Source organism: Anguilla rostrata, chromosome 15 (assembly GCF_018555375.3).
Source record: "Anguilla rostrata isolate EN2019 chromosome 15, ASM1855537v3, whole genome shotgun sequence".
Classification (NCBI taxonomy): domain Eukaryota; kingdom Metazoa; phylum Chordata; class Actinopteri; order Anguilliformes; family Anguillidae; genus Anguilla; species Anguilla rostrata.
This window is the reverse complement of record NC_057947.1, coordinates 20,363,075-20,384,642: the sequence shown is the minus strand read 5'-3', so window position 1 is coordinate 20,384,642 and position 21,568 is coordinate 20,363,075. Positions and strand designations below refer to the sequence as shown.

Genomic DNA, 21,568 nt, shown 5'->3' with positions numbered 1-21,568 from the left:
AGTGAAATGGAGAATGCAAAGACTTCACTTCTTATACTAAACGCTGCAGCACACTAATGCATGGGCCCTCACTCAGGAGGGCATGTAAGTTTGATGGAACTGCCATGGTAACCTAATCAGTGCAAGGCAGGGCAGGCCTCTGGTTTTGGAGGGTCCTGGTGCCCTTAGAGTTACCTTTAATATACCAACAGACTAGCTGGGGCAACAGACTGTCAGAGCAATGAGGACTGAGTAAAATGTTTTTATGTTCTGAATCCTGAGATTTTAATGGCTAACACTCTCGCTTAACATCCAGCACTCTGAATACCAAACACAAGTGTATCAACAGTTAAAACATCTCACTGATCCATCATATACAATATATTTATTTGATGTAATTTGGTCATTATTATTAAATATATTAATTATCAATTAAATTGCCAATTTGTTGATAGGCAGAGCAAACTCACAACCAAAATTAAGAAATGTATTACGTTACGACAATATACAACATCTAATCTAAAGATGAAGGTCAACTACCCTAAACAACAAATGTTATGGACATGTCACAAAATAAATTAATGGAGGAAATTACCAAACTACAGTTTGTTTCTCCGAAGACAGTCCCATGAATATTCCAAAAAGTCAGGGATGAAATTGTTAAAATGCCAGATGAGCTGTGAGAGAAAAACATCAGACCCTGTGTGCACCAAACACCAAGAAACACAAGGCCCAGATGCAAGCTTCAGATTCCTCAGATGGCAACAGCAGATATAAACCCTTGAATCTCCACCACAACAAAAATTTGGCTGATCTTAAGCACCCAAAACTCAAAGTAAAGAAAGGGCCACATTTTATGCTGTCACAAAAGAAAGGCAGGGGGAAGGGAGTAGTTGAGAGAGAAGGGGAGAATGGCTGCGCAGATGGGTAAGGTGTAGGAGGAGGGATAAGACGGGGACGGTCTTATCTGAAGGCTAGCAGATTTATGTATTAAAGTGGCTGTATGTTGTTAGAAGCAGGTCTAAGCACCATGATATTATTATCAATAGATTCATTGTTTTACGGACTTCATAATGAGACTGCTTCATTCAAAAATGAATAGGTTCATCCAGCTCAGCTACTGCTAAAAAAAACATGTAAGTTTACTGCTGCTTCTGACAACAAGATGTGATTTTCATTGACAAATAATTGTTAAATAATTGTTAAGCCAGCCAGTTGTAATCCTCACCATCAGGCAAAGTGTTTTCCATATAATAAAACCAAATAGCACTGCCTTGGTTTCTGCTTAAAACTGGAACCTCTTTGAAAAATGTACATTTCAGTTACCTCAACAACCATTATCTATATAGATATTAAGATTTTAAATCAATGATTTTTATTAAATGTCACAGATTGCATTCAAACTTAGAAGGAAGACCTGGAAGGAAGGAGGATGGGGCTCTGAGTCCTGGGTCTTCAAGCAATAAAATAACACATTTTTGAAGGAGAAGTGTGACCGAAAAAACAAAAACAAATAAGAACACATCGACCAGGTCCATCCTTCTGAATTTGAACAAGGCCATTTCCTTATTTGACTTAATCCGACTATTAATCAGGCTGGTCCACAGAGGCTTAATCCTACACATATTATCTGATTTGAGATGTTCTTTGTTTTACTTGAGGCAGACAAATGCAGGTCTAGTTTTATATAAATAAATAAATAAATAAATAAACTAATGAAGCTCTGTGTGTGACTTGGTTACAATAAGAAATGGTCTATAGCAAAAATTTTCAAACAGTTTTGATCCAGGTACCCCCACACAAACACAAAGGCATCGTGGGGACCGCCATCAAATGACTAAAATTAAGGGTCTATATTAATGCATTATTCAGTATTTATTATAATGTATATTAAAAGGCAATGAAGAAAGGTGATCAGTCTATATCACAGGACAGTAATCACTGTGATTGTTCATGAATGGTTTATATAGCTGTAGTAGCACTGCCCTTGCACAGTTGCCCTTAACACATTATGGCTGACTCTTTTATACAGTCTTTTTTCACACCTCACTATATAAATTAGCAGTTTATTTTTTTCTTGTGAATTGTAAACTCTCTACAGAAGATACCTTTTAAAGCCATTGTACTCATTCAGCAATCTGAGCGGTTGTCCTCTGCACTGGCACAATTCTAAAGAGACAGATCAATGTGCAGAGCTAAACACGAAGCTTCACTGAATCCTAAACCACCTCTCTCTCTCTGCTATAGCCTGGTTATACAGTATTATTCATACCCTGACATCTTTAATAATCTGTTATTAACTACTTTGTAAATTTTGCTGTAATTACAATAGCTTTTTTTGTGCACTCGCTTATAGCTTCTTTTCTCTCACTCTCTCTCTCTCCCTCCGATTTTCTCCACACGAGCAAAAGAGTACTCAAACTGGACCTTGTACTAACAAAGCCCTTACAAATGTGCAGCACATCTCTTTTCAATGCCAACAGTGATGAAATGGGGAGCATGAGCAAGCTCTCAAAGTATATACAATGCCCAGTGCAATTAAGATCTCTCATTCTGTTGTTCTATTGGGAACACAATTCAACACATTAAACAAGATGTTTAAGACCATTTTAGATGGTGATGTGACAAAAATCTTGAGTATGTATCTAATATTTCCCCAAAAAAGAACCACAAACACATATTTATATAATTGTACTCCTTCTCCATCATTGAACCACAGAAGTGATTATGGTGCATCATTCAGGGACTTTTACTCATGAGGATGTGAGCAGAGCAAATGAGTGAGTGTCATAGGAAGCATAAGTGCACTACACTGTGTGACACCAGAGTAAAATGCCCCTCATTACAACCTGCTATTGCTTGAGCCATAGAGAATGAATGGAGCTCTTCAAACCATTAAAGTAACACATCAATTATAATCGCCAAGCGTATGGGTGTTTATGAACCAAACAACACAACATATATACGCGTGAGTGTGCATGCATGTGTGTGCATGTGCACATATACTGACAGGTGACAAATTTAAGAAAAAAAACAGAATAAATGAGTGGAGAAACATGACAAATGCAGATGCTTCCATACGGGTGTACTGCATGATACAAGTAAGCAATTAACATCCTATCATGCTCTGTGGTCTGTATAAAAAATAACCTCGATTTCGGATCAAGATGGCAAGAGGAAAAGTTCTAAGTGGCATGGATGGTAGGCTTCAGTCACAAAGACTGCTCAACCGGGTAGTGTTTCGATAGGAACATGTCTAAAGTGACGTCTGCATTTAGATCAATGGGAAAGACACAGAATATAATGTCAGCAAGAACAGCCCGTTCTATATGACCAAACGTATGTGGACATCTGACATCCAACATCTCATCCAAAATTATGGGCATTAATATGGAGTTGGTACACCCTTCGCTACTCTTCTGGGAAGGCTTTATACTAGATTTTGGAGCATTGCTGCAGGGGTTTGCTTCCATTCAGCCGGAAGAGTATTAGTGAGGTCATGCACTGATTGGGCGAATAGGCCTGGGTTGCTTTCCAATTGATTCCAAAGGTGTTGGATAGGGTTTAGGTAAGGGCTCTGTGCAGGCCAGTCAAGTTCTTCGACATTCTTGACAAAACCCTTCCAAAATGGACCTTGCTGTGTGCCCAGGTGCATTGTCATGCTGAATCGGGCCTTCCCCAAACTGTTGGTGAAGCACTGAATCATTCAGAATGTGATTGTATGCTGTAGCATTAAGATTTGCCTTCACTGGAACTAAGGGACCTAGCCCAAACCATGAAAAACAGCCCCAGACCAAAGGGTGTCCAGATATATTTGGTCAAACAGACCTGTATCACAGATGCACATTTGGCACGAGAAAATTCCTTCTTTTCATTAATATGAATTTTTATTTAAATAATTTTGCTTGGAGGATGTTTACAGCCAATAGTAACCGACTTCAAAGCCAAATGCTTTGTATAATTTCAGAGTGGCAGTTGCGGTGCCATAAGATTCTTTCACCGAAGCCATGGGCATAGCAGAGTGGCACAGGGGGCTGGAACCAGAGGGAATGGGTTTGAGTCCTGGAGGGGGACAGAGCAGCCGTGCTTGAGCCATGAATATTCAGATGTACAGAACAACAGTATGTAAAGAAAAAACAAACATGAGCCAGGCTCAGTAATCTTTGCAGAGCCACTGGTTGTGCTGGATTTATCAGACCAGTGTCTTAAGAAATCCAGGTTTACAAATGTGTCAATTTGTCCCTATCACATGCCTTTCTTTGAATCAATCAATCAATAAATGCAACAGAGCATATTAGTTTATACAACAGAGAGCTGAGTTAGAAAGCCTTGAATGAAAAATGCTAAAGGAAATCATTGTGTCTGCAAGTATGAAAGCCATAAGAATTATGCTCCCTGAAAGTGGCATTTAAAAGTTCTGTATTAAACACTACACTGCTCTGATCAGATTCCCCTTAATAGGATCAGCCTACACAACCTATCAATTTACTACAAACCCAAACACATACAGGCTTAATTCTACATGCAATGTACAGAGATTTTGCCATTAATAGATTCAGCCAGTATAATTACTCACAGCCTATATACAGGCAATATGCACCTTCACATCTTCTATAGAAAGCCAACCTAAAGGATATGCTTCCCATTAGCTCCAGTTTCAACATACACGCTTATGAGAATCTGCAGCCTGAACAAATGAAACAACTTCATTTTACTTGACTGCAGTTCATTATTCAAGTGCTTGCAAGTTTTATATGCCTGTATATATACCTGTGTCTGTAAATAATTGCATGTCTGTGGGTCAATGCGTGTCTGTGGATATATGCGTGTCTGTGGCTGAGTGTGCACCTGTGGATGTCTGTGAGTATAAATGTGTGTCAGTGGATAAATGCGTTCTCTGCTCGGTTCAGCCGAGAGACAACAGATGGCCAGGAAAATGGAAAGGTCCGGGCCGCACGCTCATGGTGCGCAGAGCTCGTTTGTCGGAGATGAGAGGACCATCTCTGGCAGATGGGGAGTGAGATTTGATTGGTTTCCATTTGGGCAGTTTGAGCAGTTTACCCGTGCTTCCAAATGGGCAATAATATCAAGCATTGGCTGAAAAAGAAAGAAAGGAAAAAATGGCAACTTTAACTGAAACAGAGTGAACAGAAGAACCATGTGGGTAAAAAAAGGGAATTAAAATGTGCTAAATGGACTCATCTGCATTATGTTTGCGGCTGTTATCATTAAGCAAGGCCAGCAGGAGGTAATTACTATTTGAATGCACCATGGCTGCTGGAGGGGGCCGAGGGGGGGCTGTGGGGGGGGTTTATAGGTATAGAGGGCAGAGTGTGAAAATATCTATTATTCATCTGAAAAGACTGAGCGACCATACTTGGAGATGTCGAGCAGAATGGCAGAATGGAAAGCTGTAACCCCAGCGTTAGGGATGGGATGGGCTGTAATTAAGACAAATGATGTGTTCTGTGCCAGATACAGAGGGACAGGGCTGGAGAGACAGTTTACAGTCTTGTGGTAGCTGGTTTGGGGGGGGGGGTGGCTGAGTCAAGGGTCAGTTTCTAGTAGGGTAGAGAAAAACAGAGAGTTTACACAAGGCAGGAGAAACAGAACAACTTTATCCTGGGAAATCTGCAGAGCCCACTTTTCATGTTTTATCTATTTAAGCAAGCATTGACTGAAATGTCTTAATGGCTTAGATACCTTGCTTATTTTACCATGGCTAACCTAAAAAAAAAAAGGAACACAGTAGCAACTGGCTGCCTCGTGTGTCATTGCAAAATTACTGAATAATATTGTTAAGTTGCTTTATATAAAAGATTCATTTTGAAAATATGCTATTTAAAGTTGGGCTATTTAGTCATCAAATTGTAACATTAATTTGAAACAAATGTGGAAAACATGAATAAATGTTATTTAGTCCAGTAAATTCAGTTCACAGTGACATTCATTTGAAAAAAATCATTAGTTTTATTCCATCACTTATAAACTACAGGCCTAACTGATCAAGCATATATTACTTATTAGTTTTATCAAGGCTGTTTTACTACAGTACTCTCTCAAGTGAAACATTTGAAATGCATTTGTAGCCTCTAATAGACCATAAAATGTAATATTCTGGTATTCAAATAGAATGATATTTACATGACATTATTAATAATAATTGCAATATTACATTTTTCATTCATAAGTTGATATCTGTGCTCGTGTATTTCTTCCATAAATGCTGCAGTTTGCATTTGTGCTATAATGTAAAACAGGATGGCCAGGGAAGTATCACGCCCAGGATTTCCATATTGTGCGGCCTTAATAATGACATCATAATTTCGACATGCTTCCGTGCACTCCTGTATAAAATAGCCATCACACTGCTGCCTGTGGCAGGAGTCTGATAAGTGAGTGAGAAATTAAGCCTTTTATTGCGGTAGGGAGGGTTCTCAGACCTGGTGATGGTGGTTTTAAGGGGCATGGAGATAAAAAGGGAGCTCCCGTCTGAAAAACACAGCTCACCACCCTTCTACTTTCTATGTCCCTATTTAAACGTGAAAATGACTTTAATGCTAATGATTGTGATTGTGAAGCCCTAATTTCATCCCTGTGAAATATATTGTGTACCTGCCGCATGTGCATCAGTTCCTTGAACATAAGAAACCCTCAGAAAAGAAAAGTGGCAGCAGATGACTTTATTAAACCTCCATTCACTCCTGAGAAGAAAAGCAACATCCACAAGGGATTTCATGGTTTAGCTTTCTAGGAATGGTCCTTCAGAATAGTTATATATAACTCCTTCATAAGCACTACATAAACATTCATAACATAAGCAGCAAGAACTCACATGCATGCATGTGTACTCACACGCACGCACACACAGATCCAAGAGACATGGTAATGGCAGCAGTGGTATTTTAATTCAGCTCTCCAGAGATGTGAAAAATGATCAATAATATCAAATCAATACAATTAAAGGCTAAAGGGCAGTGTTTCAGAAACCACTACACTGTGTCTGCCCACCCCTACTTCAGCTCTGTCTCACAGCACTATATAAGACATCCAAAGGTTTTCCTCTAAAGTAGGGCTCCCAAACTGGTGTCCCAGGAGATCCTCATTCCTCAAGTTCTCTAGTTCTGCCATCTCAGGGATGAGCAGCACGCTCCGGCAGCAGTGTGAGCAGTCCCCTCCCATCATCCTCTGCTTTGCACAGACCTCATAAATATTCTACTGGACACAAGTTATGAGGCCATGAGAGACAGAGATGATCACAAAGCATATTTCAGGCCACAGTCTTCGGAGAAGACACGCCATAACACACCACACCTCACAGCCAATCAGGAGCCAAGATGCAGGCAATACAAAACACGAACAACAAAACACGCCTTGAGCTGTCCGCAGGGCTCGTATGGATGAATAACTTTGCCTGAATGATAGACGTTTATCTGCTGCCTATTTCTACCGTGCCACCTGACACAGGCCAGCCCAGACTGTGATAAAATTTAAATGTTAAAATCTTTTTTTTTTTTTTGCCAAACCATTTAGGAAGTGCATCCCAAAAATGAGAAGACAATGTTTGGATGTTGATGGTTGACATCCCTCTGAACTGAACCCCACACCAAAAAGAAAGAAATTCATTTTGGAAAAATCAATCCGTTCCCCTACAGTGCTCACACTATACTTTCAATGCTCCACAATTGCCAAAGTGAAAAACAATTTCTTGAAAAAACAATGAAACATACGAGAGAGCGAGAGCGAGAGAGAGAGAGAGAGAGAGAGAGAGAAGCTATAATTACAGCAAAAGTCAAAGTAATTAATAACAGATTACTATAAAAGAAGTCAGGGTATGAATAATACTGTATGACCAGGCTATAGCATTACAGTACATTCTATAATTAATAAAGCTGCCAATAATTCAGTTCAACAGGGGGATCTCCAAGAGAGTTGGAGCCAATTCGCCCTACTTCTTTGTGTGTTGTATGACAGTGCCCCCAGCCTGGCTTACTGTGATCCAGCTGATCATCAAAATGCTGTACCTTTGCCATGATCTAATATACATGAGGAAATTCATCAAGACTCAAACCTGTGGTGCTGCAGTGTGAACACGTCCATTTCATAGCAGTGCTGCTGATCTCCTGCCCACTGCCGTCTACCATGGAGCCCATAATATTCCCACTTGCCAGTTTATCCACATTCATTTGTGCTACTTGCTAACTTGTACTCACAGACCAGTGTAACTGAATATGGACCAGAGCACTTAGCTGTAAATCGGATTGCACCCTTGACTGCTATAACTGTTACCTTCTAGTATTTCTGCCAAAATGGCTTAACACTGGATGTCTATAAAGAGTGATGTGAGTTCACACAGGATAAGAGTGAAAGGTAATTACAGCTAATTGAATAGCACCAATAGGGAGTGAGTACATTTCAGCAAGAGAATATTAAAGGTTAGAGCTAAAAATCTATAGACAAGGAGAATACAATTCACAGAGATACAGAGTCACTGCGCTTCAGAGAGAATGTAAAACTGGACATAATGCTGTTGTTTTTGTGGGGGGTCAGGCTGCTGTGGACATAGGAGTCTACCCCTAAACTGGCTGCCCCTGGCCTGACAAAATTCACGTCTCCATTGAAGAGACAGGAGTCTGTCAACTGATTAAATTTTTCCTCCTAATACCACAGGCTCCTCCCACCTTTTTATTTCAGACTTGCGACAGAAAGCCAGCAAAGTGTGTGCATGTTTGTGTGTGTGTGTGCGTATGTGTGTTGGAGCATGTTTGTGTGTGTATTTGTGTGAATGCGCATATGCATGCAGATTGTTCATTCCAAATACTAATTATATGTTATTATACTAACTCATAACTGAGTAATCACTCTGGTATATCACATGCATAGCTTCACATATTTAATTCCATTTCATATCATCTGCCAAACAACTTATTTTAAACAGAATATTAAGAGCTTTGTAGGCTAGAGCCCAACGGGGCTGTTTGTGCAACTGCCTGCCTCGACTTGTTTATTGTTTTAATTTATTTTAAATATTGACAGCATCTCTTGCTACTTCCCCCTTGGCTAAGAAAACTCAGAAACAAACACGCCGACGCTTGTTCCCATTTTTACACAGGCTCTGTCAGTTCCAATGCCTTCTGCACTGATTAACAAAAACATGTAAAAAGCAAGAAAAGGGAAAGCTTTCCACATAGCCTACAATACAAAAGGCTTTTAGTCCTTCAGTTCAGCATTTGATTCTATTGTGTGCCATACACAAGCACATTGTGCCAGTTTCAGTGAAAATTCTAGAAAGCTATGCATTTTCTGACTCCCCACAGCAGGGAGGAACTTTTTGATATTTCATGATGCTGTTCTGAGGGTGTTCATAAAGTAGGTGAGACTTAAGCAGTGTTTCCAAGCACTGTACTTGTACAGGTAGAGCACGGTTTACCTGTAAAATCCTGGTAAAGCACATGGATGGGCCTCATGGTCTGGTACTGAATCCTGACCGTGCCAGTGCCAACTGCAGCCAGTAGACCCAAAGGGCAATACATGGTTGGCTGTAGAGTCACCCAGGGACAGGAAGGTTTCAGTAGGCTGGGATGACCCATGACCCCAGCTATTCATTCAGGCCCCTGTAAGTCCACCTATTAAGTTCCACATGAAGCGTCTTCCTCCACCTCGTGTTTGTGTGAGCGCAACTTTTAAAACGTAGCGTGATAAGAAGCACTGGCTAACACCCCTTACTTCAAAGTAGAGAAAATGCTTACCTGACAGTAAAGCACAATGAGCACTGATATATTGCCATGATCATTCAAAATTGGGGAGAAAATGGACTAAAAGCATTTTTTTAAAGAATAGTGTGAGTGAGATGGTAAACAGCAGTCTCAGAATGTCTTTCTCCATTTTAGTTTCCATCACTGTTTCCCTGTCAGACTTTCTGGAGGAGCACAGAGGTTTTGTAGCTGGAGGGGCAGTATTTAAATTCAGATAACTAGGCTTTGCTTTTGGCTGCAATGATTCAAGATATATAAAAAAACAGAGAAAATGGTCAAATTCAGAGAAACTCTGTGCATGTTTGCCCCAAAGTAGTCCTACCAAAAGTTGCATTGCAGATCAAGTATGAAGAACAAAATTTAATTCTGCTGCAGAATTCTTTACTCTCACAACTTTTTTGATAAATGACACTGAAGCTTTAAAAACAGGAACATGAGCATGTGGTTGAATAATAAAATTAATAAATTAAAAATTAAATTTATATTTCAAATGGGCGAACAGATTTGTCTTAAAGACTATTTTAATGACACAATGCATTTGATTTATTCTAGCATGAGCTACAGGGGAGGTAGAACAGAAACTTTATTATTCCCAAATCTCAAAAAATAAATAAACAAAAATAATTAAGATTGTGGCATTTACAGCACAAATCTGATACTTCATATTTTGTGGCCACAACCAAAAAGTAGCTGCGGTCTTTTTTCTTAAAAAAAAAAAACATATTCACATAATACCCCTGTGATTACTGTCATTTAATTCTCGAGTTTCTGCATCTATACTGTGATGCACACAGCGCCCTACACTTCATAATGTCACAAAAGTCTTGGAATGGATTCGGCGTTTTATAATGTGATAAAAGAATGAATTACAAAAGAAAACAAAAACAAACAGACTGGACAAAAAAAGGAAACATAAGGATAGAAAGACACAGAAACAGAGTGAGAGGCGTGTTTGGACAGACTGACAAACAGGAGGCGCGCTACACGGGAACAGGCTGGCAGCCACGCCGTCGCCATGGAAATGGCCAGGCTTACCAGTGAGGTTCCTGAGCCCGAGCTGCCGCAGGCCGAAGTTGCCGTCGCGGCGGTAGTTGAGGAAGACGGCCAAGGAGTAGCGCTCCTCGTAGAGCTTGGTACCCCGGATGATCCGCAGGTTCTCCAGGGGCAGGTAGTCAAACTGATTCAGGGCCACCAGCACGTACCCTGTCACCTCCCGGATAGACTGAGGGAGACAGAGAACATGGACGTCAAGGATTTATTAGTCACAAAGAAAGAAACCATTGTATGCTGTCTCAACCAACAAGACTGCGCCATTTAAAGGGTTGCCAGTCAAAAGTGAAGTAGAAGGTAATATCCATTCAGAACAGATATATTTAATGTGACACTGCTAGTTATGCTGATCCTGTTTAGAAGTGACATGTTTAAAGATTCCAGTCTAATTTGTTTTTGTTTTTTTGTTTGTTTTGTTTTTTTGTGAGCTTGCTAGTGACTTGTGAGTTGCTGGCTCTGTTGTTGTACAATGGACATACTCCTATTTTATACTGACTAGATCTTCTGCAACAACACAATTCTAGCTGCAGTAAAAACATAACGTAAAATAATTCAATGCCTGATGTGATAAAAACTGTGATTTTTTAAAGCCACTTTTACAAGGAAATGCATTGGACCACTTAAGATGAAAGTGATAGCATTAAAATGTATCCTGATTTTTATTAAGTTTCAGATCTGTAGTCACTAGAGTAAGCATTAATATACATAAAAGTCTGTGCTCCAGGAGTCATGCTGTCAGAGCCCGTGAAAGCACATTAGCGAAAGACTGTGTTGCTTCCCCACTAAAATGGGACTGTGATGACCCATTTCACCCTACTCCAGCAATGAGCCCTCTGTTGCGTGCTTGTTAAAAGGGCACTGTGATGCCTCCTAGCCTGCAGGGGCACTGTGTCCAGTCACATAAGTGTTGGCACTGCAGAATAAGTTGTAGGTGGTGAACGTTAAAGAGACCCCCTGACCTACAGGGGGCACCGTGAAGGAATGGCTCTGGATAAGAGCGTCTGCTAAATGCCTGTAATGTAATGAATGACTGAGGTTGCCCTCACTCTGACCTAAGAATATTGTGTCTTGGCAAAAGATCTGGATTTACCCCAGTGCACAGTCTGTGCAAGCCGTGGTGGACCAGAAGCAACCAAGGTGAAATTGCTTCACAGGCGCTTAGCAACACCAATAAATTAATAAATAATTCTGAAAATATATCTTCATTGGAATGTTCCAATTTTAATTACAGGATTATTGTCCCGTGGTGGGCGGTTTGTAACCTTTTAACATGTTTCATTCCTTCTTTGACACACATAATTTTGTTACATCCCTAATTTGTTTTGTGTGAGCCACCAGATCAATACCTTCCAAGGTTCTAAAACAAAGTACAAGGTAAGGGTGCAAGCCATTTCTTAATTGATTAACTGCTTAAGGACAAATGGATTCCACATAACAAATGAGCAGACATCTCCATAAAGAAATTCTAGCACAAAATGAATGGCAATCAAATGGATCCACATTGATACCTATTAGACTTTCACATGCAAGTGCAATTAGTCATTTTAGTGGAGTAGAGTACAAAATGCAGGTAACTGAAAGCAGAAACATTCTACCCTTCCCAGAGACATGACCGGTCAAAATTGTTATCCTTTTTTTCCAATGACAGATGAAGACAGATGTATTTTAAAGAAACTGACCCTTCACAACATTCCAGTAATGATCTGTAATGAGATTTCTCTTTCAGCCCCCAGTCATTCTGCTTTATGCCACCCCAGGAGGTCAAAACACAATTCTGCAGGATTCTATTACAGCTGACAGAAATGTACACACAGTCAGAAACGCCATCCATCCTGCATGTGCACGCACAAGCACACACACAAAACAGTACTTAACACTAGTAAACATTCATAAATGTCAGTACACACACACACACTCATGCATACACGCATGCACAAACACGCACACACCCTGTACCACCGAATCTGCACTCTCAAACTCCATCACACACAAACACAGAAAGGTAAAGATCAAATGGTAGTTAAAGAGCAAAACGCTAAGCGAGGAGAGTAGCATTGTATATGTGCACTCCTTCATTTGTGCTGCTGTCATGCATTTGTATGCGCATGCATGCGTATGTGTGTGTCATCCATCAGATGAAACCACCTCAAGTCCCAGCTTCCACTGCCTGACAGAGAAAATAATGGTAGACAGAATGGCTGAATTAGCATCTGGATGTCCGTAGCCTCTGATTCGGTGATAGAAAGATGTGCAGAAACTCATGTTTGACTTCAGCCATACACAAGAGCACCCACACACCTGACTTGCCATGGTCATGCTGCATTTCACATCATCCATCATGCATGTTGTGTCTAGTCCCCATTGACAGCTGTACCCACGAAAAAAAAGATCAACAAGATGCGGAATAACTGAGACCGCAGAGATTTGTTCAATTTCAATGCCTGTGGCTTTCCAAATTGCTCCACAGAGAAAGCAAAAATTTCCATTAAACTGAAAATCATCATGCTCTTAAGGCAGACTTTTTTATTGATCATTTTTATTTGCCAAAGGCAGTCTAGATGAATACCACCATTTAATCAAGTTTTATTTTCCTCTGTTTTTGACATAAAAGATGCATAATAGTGTGAAAGGTACACCTCTCTCAAACCTGTTCATATGGGTGTTTTGCGCTGTGCTGAAATGTGGAGGGGGCCGGGGGGTGGCTGGTGGTGGGGGTTGCGGGCTTGCAGCAACCCCGGTGCACAGATATAAATGGACAAAGCAGCGTAAACTAAACGTCCTGTGGCTGAGCACCTCCATCTCAATAAGCTGGCTAACATTTGACCCCTTTACACGAGCACTCATCCACGGGCTGTGATGCGGCTGTCTATTTAAGCTTTAGAGTTTGATGAAGTTGACTGTGCCTCCTCTGCATCACTCGACATACAATTCTTTTATCTTTTTCCAGAAACATTCGCTGAAATTTCCATTTGAAATTAATTTGCCAATTGAGTATCATGAATTGTAAATGGTACATGGCTTTTCTGACAAAAAATACAGAATCGCAGAGATATAACAAAATAAATATGTGAAAGTAAATGTTGAAGGCCATTTGCTGTTGTACTGGTTTATGTCAAAAGAAAATGAATTCTTTCAAACAATTTCAATGTTATATATTTTGGTGGAATAGAGGGCAGCATTTAGTGACACCAAAGGAGCAAGGCCAGCAAATGCTTATGCATTTCTTCTTAGGGGCCGTGTGCATTCGGAAATCCAGAGGGAGTTCTTGAACTTTTAAACTTGTGGTTCGGGGATGGGAATCCCCGCCCCTGCTTGCACACGAGCAACACTTGCGTGGGTCTCCTTCCCATGAGGGAGGAACCATTAGTACGATGGACAGCGCTGGCAGGAACAGCCAGCTTTTCAACGCCACCCCTTCCCACTCAAGCGTGGACAGCTCTGCGAGCCCCAATTATTGAATCAGGCAGCCGATTACCACTGGACAACAGGAACATCTGCAGTCTGTTCAGTAATTGGCTGCCTCTCCACAAAAAGGCCCAGCCCAGCTCAGTTGGCAAGTTCCCCAGCACCTAGGATGAAGCACACAAATAGTTTTATTTTGCCTTTAAAAGGCTCATAATCCCCATTCACTTTAATGGAGCTCCAATGTTTTGTATTCAACATGGGCAGTACAGGTTTACTTCCGGGTTTCACAGGTGTGCCTGCCTAACTAGTTAAATATGCATGTCTATGGTTGTCATGTTTGAAGAAATTGAAATAAATAACGGAAATGCCATTGAATGTGTTCAGTCCATTTTTTGATGTGTTGCTGGAAAAATTGTAATCTAGCAATGATGTGTAAAAATTTCACTCTGGTGTTTCAAAGTGTATAAAAGTAGTTAACAAGTGATTCTTTTGTCATGCAGCCTGTAGTACCGTTTAGAATTGAGCTGGCTGTGTTGGCCAAAGTACAGTCTATTTTCTTTTACCTTCTTAAATTATAGAGCAATTTCAAGAAGAGGCAAGATATAAGGTTTTATTTTCAAGAGACTGCAAAGCACTGTAAGCAGACTAATGGCTAACTGCTCAGCTAGCCTATACACAACTACATTACATTGCTATAATGGATTAGTAACAGAAGCCTGTAACAACTCTCTAAGTTTACCCCTTTTTTGGTATGTGAAGACCGTATGATATAGCATGAAAATGAATAAAGGGGAAAACATATTTGCAAAAAGTAAGCAGTTTCCTCACCCTTTTTACTATTCTATACAGTGTCATACTTGTAGGTGCTTAAAATGCAGTCCCAGTAATGAGAAGTAGAGGGCCAAGTGTTATGTTAGAATGCATAGAAGATAATATACTGGGCACTAAGAGAGGAGTGGTGGCTCCCTATTTATGTCTTACCAACAATTAAAAGTAAAGCAGATTTAAATAGTCTTTTTAGGATGCGGTATATATCGATCAGAATGTTTCTGGATATTTTTCGCCTTAAACTTGGTAGAAAGAGCCATTCAATAGCCTTTCTGCAAAACCTCCAATGTTCAACACAAAATTATGCCCTTGTTCAAGCATCACTTGTGAGAGGTAGATGGAGGTGGATACAAAAAGTGGAACAGGTTGAGAGGAAGAGATAAGTTTTCCTCCTATTTCACAAGATATGTGATGTAATAATTACCCACTGCTGTCAGACCATAAGGAATTACGGCTCTGGCTAAGTGAGGAATCTGGCACAGAGAACCGAGAAGCCTAACATGCCTTTCTGCCATCTATCTGCTGCCATCACAGCTGGTTAGCTGTTGGTTATTTTAGGAGAGAGAACGCTGTACTCATTTGTTTATTTATTTTTTTAAATCTTTCAATCCTCATCTACCCTTTTTTCTATTTTCTTCCAGTTTTGAATGGATTATCAAAATTGCTCACTTGTCACAAATTGCTGATTTTGTTCTTCAGTTCCGGAGAATGCAGTCTAGAAGACATTTTCACATTCTCCACTAGCTGGGCTTCACAGTTATTATGAAAAATCTGCAGGGGGTAATGTGCTATTCAGTTTAATGACACCCACACCATGATGCAGATGCGTTCTTTTTTGCTGCTGACTGCCATCACATTTTTAAAAGGAACATGCATGTCAGAGGCAAAAGATAAAAATCAAAATAAATGAATACATAAATAAAATATTATTTTTATGGTTCCCATCTCCTCTTTGTCTCCCCAGTTTAGAATGTTCAGTTGTATTTATCAGATCAATGCTCATAGCTGAAACCTCTGCTATCAGTCAAGGCAGCACAAAGCATCGCTTATGGAACATGTGAGGGCAGCTGCCACTACCCAGTCGTCCAGCTGCTGCCACAGTGGAAACTGCCACAGTCTGGATTAAATACCAAACCACATCCACGCACTGGAGCAGCGCCTTTACAAAATGAGCAGCCCAGCAATGCCATGGTGTCTTGTTTTTCTGTCGGTCTTTCCTCTTCTGTAGTATTTTACTGGCCACTTCACCTTTCAAGTTGTGTTATTTCAGAAAACGCTCCCAAAGGAGAGTTTCACAATGGACTTTGCCAAGACGGAATCAAACGATCTGAGTCAGTAAAGCAGAGTGCATTTGCTGGGTAACCAGAGCGTGCCCTGTGTGGCGCATGTGCGGGTCTCTTCGGGGGTTCCTCTCCAAACCCTGTGCAGCAGGCTGGGGAGAGAGCAGTGTGGAGCTACCCCCCCCCCCCCCTCCCCCCACGCAGCTGGCTAGGGGAGAGGATAACATGACTGTTTATGACGGCCTGGCAGGCACCTCTCTCTGGGAGCCTAAACAACGCACACAGCGCGCGGTAGGGACGACCGCTGTCACTCAGCAGGGAGAAGCGGCTGGTCGCGGGCGCTCCCATTCTCCATAGCGCTCCTGTGACACACAGAGCGCTCGATATGCAGCAGGGGAGGGCACATTCCTCCAAAGGACCTTCGATTACCAGGACCCTTTGTTGTTCTGTTACAAGGGCTGATCAAACCCAACCAGCACAGATGCTGCAGAGCCCCCTCTAATGCAGAAATCCTGCCCACCCTATCCCTATAATCTTTTTCCTTTTCCATCACATCGCATATACTGATGTGTGCCATACTGGCTATTGATTTTGTGCCTGGGTAATTATAAACAATCACCGCGGCGACTGTTCTGCCTCTCTGTTGTATCATATGTAGATCACCCTCCTCTGTCTCTCGTACAAGCCACGCCTCTCGTCCTCACCCCCCTCCACTGGTTACCAGTGCTGGCCAGAATAACATGCAAAGCTGTCGTCTTAATCTGTGGACTCTTTTACCTGCAGTCAATTACACAAATGCCTGAACTACTCACGGCCATTTGGGCTCATCAAAGGTTTCAAGGTTTTTTTGGGGATTTTTTTCTTCTAATGAGCAGGGAATAGATTACAGCTGATAGATTGTAAATACCTACAGGATATGGTATACAGTAAATAAAAATCTCTTGAGGCCGACTGGAGTTCCTTGTCCTCAAACACACAAAGTTGTTTCATTTCAGCATCTTTCAAGTTGTAATGTGCGATGTACCATGTGCATTGCTCACATGAAGTGCAGTAATCCATGTGAAGGTTCCATTAAATGCCTCTAGAACTGCCCCAGGCTTCATGTCCGATGATCATCCCTGGGATAAATGGTGCATGGTCGACTGCCAGCCCCAGCCCAAACAACTATCCCTCGCTCTACTACAGATAGAATCCACCAAAACACAAAGTGCACAGAACTGGAACCATGAATTATTAAACACTGCTATGTCTGTGTTCTTGTGTTGGTATTTATTTAATTGGTAATTGCTGGATGAAAAAAAAATAATAATAATAAATATATATATATATATATATAATTTCTGTTCGTTAGTCTGGGTGTGCGCCATTTTTGTGTACATTGGTTGAAAATACACAAAGAAAATCAGTGAGAAGTGAGAATTTAAGCTGTATTAAGAGAAAAGGAGAATGATCGATTGGATGAAAAAAAAAATGCTTTATTGTTGCTACCAAACTCATTATATTTGTGGACAATTTACATGATGTAATAAGCCACAATTAGTAATGTAGTGTAAGTAATTAATTTAAATAATGAGGAGCTTCAGTGTTCAGCTTCATTTAGTGTTTATTCCCTCCTCCTGAAATTCACCAAATCTGGGGGAAAAAAAAATCTGGAGCCATGCTGTGATCATGAGCCATCTAAATCTGCTCATTAATAAGGCACAAGCTATCAATATGGTGATGATATCTCAAACCTCAAACCTGATATCTGAATCCTAAGGTGATTTTGATGAAGGTGTTTTTTAACCTCAGTTTCTTACAGATTAAACAGGTTTATCCAATACATAACCCCTCATGCAACCCCTCATTTTGTTTACTTGCCCCTCTCAGGAAATGTCAAGTGTAGCCCTGGATATGATATGGATTAGTTGCTAGGCCCTATTGTAGAAGGAATAAATCATTTTGCTTACAAAAAAAAAGAATGTTCACGAGTATATCTCCAAAACCAAAAGCTTAGGTATGTCATTTACATTACAAGAATAAGTGCATGGAGTAACAAATTGTAGAGCCATGTCATTAGGACATACCATTTATTTATAATGTAAACCCCCCAACTCTGCAATATCCATTCAGTTCAATTAGAATGGAGCCTTATTGTTATGATGAATAAAATTGCTTTGCCACAAGATATTAAGCAAGAGAATAAATGGCAATGATATAAACTGTTATATATGTATGCATATTTAAGCATAAGTATATGTATTCACATACTGTAGGCATAAATACATATTTATACCACTCACTCTTCCATTCTCACTGTAAAATTATTTTTTTCTTTCTGTATTGGCAGGAAATATATATTTTTTAATATCACCAAAGTGTACAGTGATACATGTACCCATTCATATAGATGAATTAATGACTACCTATCTCTCTATTGTTTGGCTCAATGTGCATCTTACTCCTTTAGACTTTTCCTACCAGACCCATTTCTCTATTTTTCCCTCATGCACACCCTGTACTTTGAGTAATTACGATTCTTCACAGCTGTGTGCACTGGTGAGATGGGAACATAGAAGAAATCTCACAAAGTTTCCCTGCTTTAATTATTTTCAGGAAACACAAACCAGCCTGTACAGTACTTGAGGCGTTATAAAACTTATTGCCACTCTACAGAGGTCTGCTTCAGAAGAAATGTATTTTTTTATATAAAATAAAAATCTGCTTCTTTAGAAACTGGGAAGGGGTGAGTTGTTCTGCTCTGTGGTGCTCTCAGAAAGAAACTGTGCAATATAAATGTCAGAATTTATGCCTTGAGCAATGGTGGGTGTTCGCGTGCCAAACCAAAACACCAGCCACCAAGGAAAGATATTCACTTCCAAAGAGTGAAGCGATCTGGGGAGGCTCAACCAACGTAGCTGTATCGGACAAACCATTGATTATCAGTGGGGTGGCTCAAGGGTCAACCTGGCTCAAACCTGGGACAATAAAGCTTCCATACCCTGGTAAATGTCCATGGGCTTATGGCCTTGTTACACATGGATAATCACAGAAACTGACTGCTCAGCAACTCAGAAGTCATGACATACTACTGCACATGATTCTGCCAACTTCCTCCTCCCATTGCTCGCGCTAGTCAACTTTCAGCAGCACAGCTAGCTGGAAACTGATGGAAGTGGATCAGTAAAAACACTAAAGATGCCATACATTAATACTGGCTGATGTATTCTCTCAGAAGTGCACTCTTCCGCTGTGTGCCAGGGAATATGTCTTCCACAGAACTGGCCGCACAGTGACACATGATCTCTCCCCGCTCTCCGTGCCATTGAGGTATTGAGCTGGGAAGAGACAGGGGAATGAGCACCTACATTAAATGTTTTAGTAATAGCATTTGTTGGTCCTAAGTCTTGTGCAATACGAAGACAAGGCTAAGAGAGCTCTCTTCTGCAGAAAGGACACACTGCACTGCAAATGACTGCTATACTCATCTCTGTGGCACTCAAAACACATCTTCTCTCTTGAGAGGCCAGGGTTGAGGTTTCAGTTCCACCAGAGAGCTTTTCTTTACCCGCCCACAGCAAAATACCCCCCTCCCCCCCAACAACCTTCAATATGATAAGGAAATGAACAAACAGCCAACAAAGAGTATAATTGAGGGAATATATCACAAGAAACTGATTAAAAGTGTCCAGCTTCTGGGCAGTGCCAGAGGGGCTCTTTGTAGTTCTCAGGCTGTAATCTCTGTGGCTTTAGAAAAGCGAGCACCACTGATCCCCATCAAATGTGACAAGCAGGAAACAGAGGCCACCGCAGACTCTCAACAAACAACTCAACACCTGGGGAGCCACCTCCATCAGTCTCCCGCAAAAACGACAGGGCCTCCAGAAGGAATTCTCCAGTCCTGAAGTCGTGTCGTAATTGATTTAAGCAGATTAATTGCAGTCAAGGCTGTGCTTGCGTCGTGCTTAATATTGCACAAATTGATGAGTGGGGGACTCCATCCAGGGAGCCGTTTTGATGAATGGCAATTATTCAATTAGACCGCCGTTATTGCCGCTCCTTTTAATCTAACAGTAATCACTTCCCCATCCTTGTAATTGCTGTATGAGTATAATTGGGCTAGGAGTAGACTGTGCCATCCTTTGTCAGTTTTAATCATGAATGGCCCCAGGTAGTGCTGAAACACCGTAGTGGCAAAGGGCTGGTGTTGCAGTATTCATCACCAGCCAATGCAGCATTGACACACTGCTCGCTGATGATACTTGGGGAACACCGCCAAAGTGACTGGCACCAGTGATACACTGAGACCTTATCACTTGGTTTGTAGGAGAATGGGAAAGTAAAATAAATCAATAAATGCTGAGTGGATTAAAGCAAAGACCACATGTATGCAGTTAACCAGAGCGTGTTTCTGTTAAATATAGTAGCAGATAGAAAACTTAATAGTAACCTAATTTCAGGTAGATTTCAGAGAGAGAGAGAGAATTATTAATTTCATTAATTAATGTCTTTATTAGTATTAAATTATTTTATTTTTCACATTATTATTATTATTATTATTATTATAGTGCTTGTTATTGTTGTTACTACAGATATATCAATTGCTTGGTTCAATTTATGTTCAAGCTCTAATATCTTTCTGTATTTCTATATGTACGATTTGGCAAGATCTATTAATGTATTTCATGCCAATAAAGCATTTTGAATTTTAATTTTAATTAGCTTTGCAACAAACACATTTTCATTGTAGTATCTGAACATTGGGTCTGAATTCTACTGGACAACAAGCCAAAATAGTACAAATGAAGACTTTGAATTGTGGATATTCAAATATCCAACACACTCTAAATCTGCAATGGACACAGCAGGTTTAATTGTCAGGCCTGCTATAAACTCACAGTATACAAAAGATGGCAATTCAGACTCTCAAAGTTTATGTGTAATTATATACATCAGTTTTACGCCCCCTTGCCACAACACACGCACATGCACGCACGCACACACACACACACGCACACACGCACACACACACACACACTATCAATTAAAAACCTATCTATCAAACATTGCTTAGGTTTTGGCATCCTCTCTCTGAGGAAAATGAAAGTTCTGTGAATCTATTAAAACTTTTCAAAGTGGATAAAGAACTTTTAAGAATAATTATTGTAGAAAGCACACACATGATGCTGGCTATATAAGGGTATATACCTGAGGGAAAGTGACTCTCTGAACAAACAGAAAACCTTCAGTTTCCTATTTGACTTCCTATGAAACAATTACAGGATGATAATG

General features: G+C 40.5%; 2 protein-coding genes across 4 annotated transcripts in view; both read right to left on the bottom strand.

Moving 5' to 3' along the window:
* The window catches only part of LOC135240620 (myosin light chain 1, skeletal muscle isoform-like), a 465,194-nt gene that overhangs the window by 151,456 nt on the left and 292,170 nt on the right, over positions 1-21,568 (bottom strand). The window lies entirely within an intron of this gene.
* The window catches only part of LOC135240762 (receptor tyrosine-protein kinase erbB-4-like), a 200,883-nt gene that overhangs the window by 79,316 nt on the left and 99,999 nt on the right, over positions 1-21,568 (bottom strand). For both annotated transcript variants that reach the window (XM_064310666.1, XM_064310667.1), the window contains exon 3: positions 10,770-10,956. In XM_064310666.1, coding sequence (XP_064166736.1) covers positions 10,770-10,956 — 187 coding nt within the window. The remainder of the gene's footprint in view (positions 1-10,769; positions 10,957-21,568) is intronic.